Source organism: Pteropus vampyrus, unplaced genomic scaffold (assembly GCF_000151845.1).
Source record: "Pteropus vampyrus isolate Shadow unplaced genomic scaffold, Pvam_2.0 Scaffold267, whole genome shotgun sequence".
NCBI classification, from domain to species: Eukaryota; Metazoa; Chordata; class Mammalia; order Chiroptera; family Pteropodidae; genus Pteropus; species Pteropus vampyrus.
The window spans coordinates 885883-891548 of record NW_011889048.1 but is presented as its reverse complement, the minus strand read 5'-3'; the positions used below and the strand labels follow the sequence as shown (position 1 = coordinate 891548).

Below are 5666 nucleotides of genomic sequence, written 5' to 3'. Positions count from 1 at the left end.
GGCAGGGTCTGCGGGCACCACGCACAGGGTGCAGACTCGCAGATGGCAAAAGTGACAGCTGACCGTGGCCGTGCACTTGGGGCTCGCTCACCCCCACTGCTCGCGTGCCAGCCGGGAGGTCACCCGTTGACCGGGCGCCCCCCACCTGCCTGTCCAAACGACAGAGCTTTCCTTGTGGTGGGCAGGGCCTGGGAGCCTCAGCTTGGTGGGGACCCCGAGGCTGGCACTCGCTCTCCAAGGCCGCTCTGCTGAGCCCTGGCCAGGCTCCCAGCACCCTAGCTGCCTTTACTGCTTAACGAACGGCTCCAGGGACCTGGCGCCCACACAGTCCTGACAGCTGTGCGAAGGACGTGCTGTCACTGCTTACAGAGGAGGAAACCGAGGCACGGAGCAGCCAAGCGGCAAGAAAAGTGCAAAGTGTGGACGGCAAACGGGGGCCCACCCTCCGCTCCGTGCCCCTTCCATTCTGTTCCTCAGGGGAAAACAGAGGATGAGGCCATGCGGCAAGCCGGGGGGCGAGCAGCCCCCCGCCATAGGGCCTGGCTCCATCGGGGAGGAGATGCTCCTGGCGAAGGCTGGAAGCCCCGGAGGCCCCCAGAGGCCTTCTGCCACCCCCGCCCCGGCCCGGCTTACCCTCGCTGGGCCTTCGGAGCAGTGAGTAGGCAGGGCCGGCCACCCTGGTGCAGTCATGGTTGATGTAGCCAACGGTGGACGGCAGGACGTACAAGCCTGGCCCAGAGCCTGCGACAAAAACCCTCAGGTCATAGCCCAAGGTGAGGTCCCCTGAAACCTAGAGCCCGGCCCCTGAGCCCGCCCACCCAGGCCCCCAGTCACCCTCCACGGCAGGGAGGGGAGAGCAGGACGGGCATTGTGAGCCGAGCGTGAATCATGGGGAGGGGCCCGGGGCCAGTAGCCTCCTCCTGCCTTAGGGCACGCAGGTCGACGGAGGCCCAGACGCAGAGACACACTGTCGCAGGTGGAGAAACTGAGGCCCAGACACAGAGACACAGTCGCGGTTGCAATGTTTGGTGGCCTCTGCAAGAATGTCAGTGCCACAGAGCCGACTCCAGACATCTTGTTACAGACAGGGAAACTGAGGCACCGGCCGGCGCCCTAACCGAGACCCCGCAGTTAATGTCAGAGTCGGAACGCTCGGCTCACTGACCCGTACACCAACAGACTCTGTCTACTAGTTTCCTGGCATCTGTCACCACGGCCTGTGGACGCTCCGTCCACTGCTGTGGCCCATTCTCGTCGGGTGGGGGCGCAGGCAGGAGCCACAGAAACGCGATGCTTGCGCCCACCCTACTGGGGGAGCGTGCAGACCCCTCGGAGGCTCCCGGAAAGGGTCCCACCACCATGCCCCTCCCCCACAGCCAGCACGTACCGTCCCCTAAGGTGGCCAACCCGCAGGTTTTCCTCAGGCCAGTCTCCGGAATCTGGCACTCTGTGGCCCTCCGGCCCAGAGGCGCCGTGGTCAGCCGTGGAGCAGGGTCACATCTGAGGGTCCCCATGGTGACCAGGGGAGGGACCGCTGGGAGCACAGGGCTGGGCAGCACCCACAGCTGGTGCTGTCCCCACTGCCACAGCCGCTCTGGGCCACGGGTGCCAGTGCCGTCCCCAGTCCTCGAGGCTTCTGCCGGTGTTGGCAGAGCCCTGGGCTCGCCACACCCTCCTGGTGGCCGCACAGACGGCCCCTTGTCCCTCCGCTGGCCCAAGCAGACTGGTTGGTGGACGCTGGCCTAGGAGCGAGGCCGGGATCGAGTATCGGCCAAATGGCTGGACAGTCCAGGAAAGAATCCGGTGTCAGCAGAGCAGGTCCCCTGGGAGCCGGCCGAGCTGGGCAGCCGGGGCCAGAGCCGGCTCCAGGGAGCTGGAGCCACAAACACGACACCCACAGCCTTGTAGCAGGAGGGACTGTGAGGTCACGGCCAGCGTGGCCCCATTTCTGCAGCTGCAGGTCACACAGCAAGTTCCACTCTGGGCCAAGAAGCCTTCCCCCTTTCCTTCCTGCCTTCCTTCCTTCCTTCCTTCTTCCCTCTAATAAGCATTTATTGAGCACTGACTGTGTACTAGGTTCTGTTGAGTTGGTGGGGACGCAACAGGACAGACAGACGAAGAGCTGATGTTCTCGAGAGGAGAAAGAAATAAGCAACAAATTAACAAGCGAGCACCGCGTATTAGAAGGTGCATAACGTGCTGTCAAACACAGAGTGGGGCCGGGAGCCCAGGCTGGCAACACGGGGGCTGGCGAGTGTTCGTTAGGGTGGGGTGAGGGCCCCGCCTGCACCACCGGCTGTGCCGTGCCAGGCTCCCAGGCGGGGCTCAGGGAAACCGGCTGCACAGAATTCGAGTTCCTGTCTCTTCCACGGTGTCCGTGTTCACTGCTGCATTGTAGGGCCCTTCCACACTATGATTTTTAACATCCTTATTGAGTTATAATTCACATGCCGGACACTCAACTCCGCGATGTAGTTTTAACGCATTCTTTAACCTCTTAACCGAAACGTGTTAGTCTATGTAAAAGGTCACCGACTGAATCTGAAAGGCTCTTATTAGAAAAGAAGAAAAATCTTTTAAAATCGATGACCTAAGGTTCCACCTTAAACATTTAGACAAAGAAGAAAAGTGGCAGGAAGGAGATGAAAAACAGCGGAAACGCATAAAATAGAAAACTAGGGGTAGAGTTAGCATAAGCCTCCCCTCAATAAAAAAACTTATTCTTTAAAATAATCAACAAATTTGATAAAGTTCTAGCCAGACCGATCAAGACACACGAGAGGAAGACACAAACCAGCGACGTCAGGAATGCGAGGGCGAGCGTGCGACATCATCTGTTTGACGGTCACTGCATCTCGGCGAGGGAGGCGCCGTACCTAACCTTGCCTGTGGCTTCCGGGTGGGGAAACTGAGGCTCAGGGAGCAGAAGTGACGTGCGCGGCTCCCTCGGTAACTCATCGGCAGAGCCGGGACTTGAACCCGGGACCCTGTGACTCCGATTTTAATCAAAGCTAAGGGTCATGGGCTTCTCCCAGGTTCCAACCCCAGCTCAGCTTTCCGGGAGAGCTGAAAATCCACGGTGGATTCCTACCGCCCCGCGGAGAAAAGCCAGGCCCTCGGGGGTCACACGAAGCTCCCTCGTCCCCTCTGCCCTTGCCCGCACCCCTCAATCGCTCTCTCCATTCCGGCCACGTCAGCTGGCTAGCTGTCCCTTGAGTCACTAAGACAGTTCCCACCTCAGGGCCTTCACCTACCCTCCTTCCACCTGCGAGCCTTGGCCAGCTAATGAGCCCACGGTGGGCTCCGCCCTCAGGCACCTGTGGATCCCCAACATTGGAGGAGCCATTTGCTTTTTTCCAGAAGCAGCAGACACTCCAGAGCGTCACTGGAGAGGGACATGACAAATACCCCCACCTGTCTCTCTTCCCATTGATCGAAACTGGCCAGAAGTGCAGGAGCCCAGGGAACCCCCACTGAGGTCAGCCAGGAACAGGGAGGACAGGGACCCTGTGGAGGGCGTTCCCGGAACCCAGCCCAGCCCACGGCCGGGCTCCCAACCCAGAGACAGTGGCCTGCCATGGACTGCAGACCACTGGGGACTCCGCCCTGACTGCCTCAGTTCCCCACTCTGAGCCTGTGGAGCATGGCTGTGAGGACCTTGGAGCCCGGCCATCGCCCAGACCGAGCTCAGCCCCCTGCGGCCCACGAGTCCCTCCCAGCTTCTCTCTGTGACTCTCCTTCGGCTCAGAGCTGTTCCCAACTACCAAGTAAACGACATGTAAATGAGATGTTAATTCATTGAAAGCACATGCAAATAAGCATGGCTTTAATGCAATCTTCATTGACAGGAGAGAGCAGATCGGAAGAATGGAAGAGGAGCCGAGATGGGGAGTGAGAGCGGAAGGCTCCCGCCCCAGCACGCAGGGAGGGACGTCGCCTCCCCAGGCCTCAGGGTCCTGAGGGATCCACATAAGCGATGCCCCCTGAGTCACAGCCCTAACCCTGCTTATCCATCCAGCCAGTTGGATCTGTGCGCTCCAGGCACGGCGGGCGCTGGGAACAAAACACACAGTCCCTTCTTCAGGTTTTTGTCGAGACAGGTGGACAAGTGAGTGCGTTTCGCTGTTCCTTTAGATGGCGCTAGGGCGGCACAGCAGGTGCAAAGGCCCTGAGGCCACACGGAGCCCGGCGTGTCCGGGAACGGGGCGCGGGGGGGGGGGGAGCCTGTGCGGCTGGAGCGGAAGGAGTGAGGGGGCCAGAAGGAGGCGTGACAGCAGGGAGGGGACAGGGCAGGCCGTGCAGGGTCCCGTGGGCGCGGGAGGACTTGGGCTTTTACCCCCAGGGATGTGGGAGCCTTGGAGGGCGGCGGGCGGAGCCGGACCTGCGGGCTCGGGGCTCACGCGCGCCCTCTGGTGGCTGCAGGGAAGAATGACTGGACCGTGGGCGGCGCGGGAAACCCGGAGACCAGCACCGAGCGCGGGCGGACGGCGGGCTCCACCCAGGCGCAGGGGAAGGAGCGGGCCGAGAAGCCGGTGGGTTCCGCGTTTCTTTCTCAACTGGAGACGGCAGAGTTTGCGGAAGACTTGACATGGGGACTGAGGGAACTGGGGGTGTCGGGGCAGCCTCCAGGATTGGGCCTGAGACCCTGCAGGGTGCAGCTGCGGTGAGAAGATGCGACCTGCAGGTTTGGGGCGCTCAAGAAAGAGCTCACTCTTGGAACTGTGAGCTCTTTTAGTGACTCTTAGTGACTCTTAGGGTCTTAGTGACTCTTGGGGCTCCGGTGGCAAGTGCATGTGGACACCGGCGGGCAGCCAGCCGTTCAGGACTGGGTTTTCGGTTGTCGCGCCGCGTGACAAACTGCCCCGAACGCAGTTGCTTCAAACAACACACGCGTTTATTATCTCCGAGTTCCCGAGGGCCGCGGAGCCGGGTCGTGTGCTCAGGCTGTGCTGATGGTGTCGGTCAGCGCTCGGGGCTCATCGGCAGGATGGACTGGGGAGGGAGCTGCTCTGAGCTCCCCCAGGTCTGGCGGGATTTATTTCCTGGGTATAGGACTGGGGGTGGAAGCCATTCTTAGCTCTGGCCACGTGGCCTCTCATCAGAATGAGGTGGGGGCCAGAGGAGGTTTGGGGTCGGACGAGGGGCGCCGACATGTGTGACAAAAAGAGCCGTCAGAAGAGCCGGCGTATTCTTTAGTTGTTTGCTCTCCATTCCTCCCGAGCACCTCCGTGTGGCACGCAAGCACACACGTGCACACACGCACACCGCAGCAAGCGGCTGCAACTGCCCCCGTGTCCTGAGGGTCCAGGACGTGGCTTGCCCGTGGCAGGTGCACGACACACATCTGCTGAAGAGAGGGGGGAAGGAGCACCCCGGTCCCGGTTGCGGCTGCCACCGAGCTGAGTTCCCACCACACTTTCTAAAGCCGCTGGGGTTCGGGGGGCAGGGGGAGCGTGGAGTGTGAGAACGCGCCCCTGTGGCTGGGTGCACTGCACGACCGGCTGTTTCCTGTCCCCGACACAGAAGCGGCGGCAGGCCAGGTGTTCACAGGAGAAACTTGCCCCCATCCAGGGGCAGCTCACACTCTGCCCTTGCAGCTGCCAAGATCTGTCACTCCCTACTTCCCCAGGGCCTCGGAACTGTCCCTTGTCCAGTGGCCAGCCCCC

The 5666-nt window shown here is 61.5% G+C and overlaps 1 protein-coding gene across 1 annotated transcript in view; it reads right to left on the bottom strand.

The window, feature by feature from the left end:
• Positions 1 to 1514, bottom strand: part of ODF3L2 (outer dense fiber of sperm tails 3 like 2) — a 7341-nt gene extending 5827 nt beyond the window's left edge. Inside the window, exons 1-2 of the mRNA XM_023520476.1 lie at positions 1388 to 1514; positions 634 to 783 (exon numbers count right to left, since the gene is read on the bottom strand). Coding sequence (XP_023376244.1) covers positions 634 to 783; positions 1388 to 1514 — 277 coding nt within the window. The remainder of the gene's footprint in view (positions 1 to 633; positions 784 to 1387) is intronic.
• Between the last annotated feature and the right edge of the window lie 4152 nt (positions 1515 to 5666).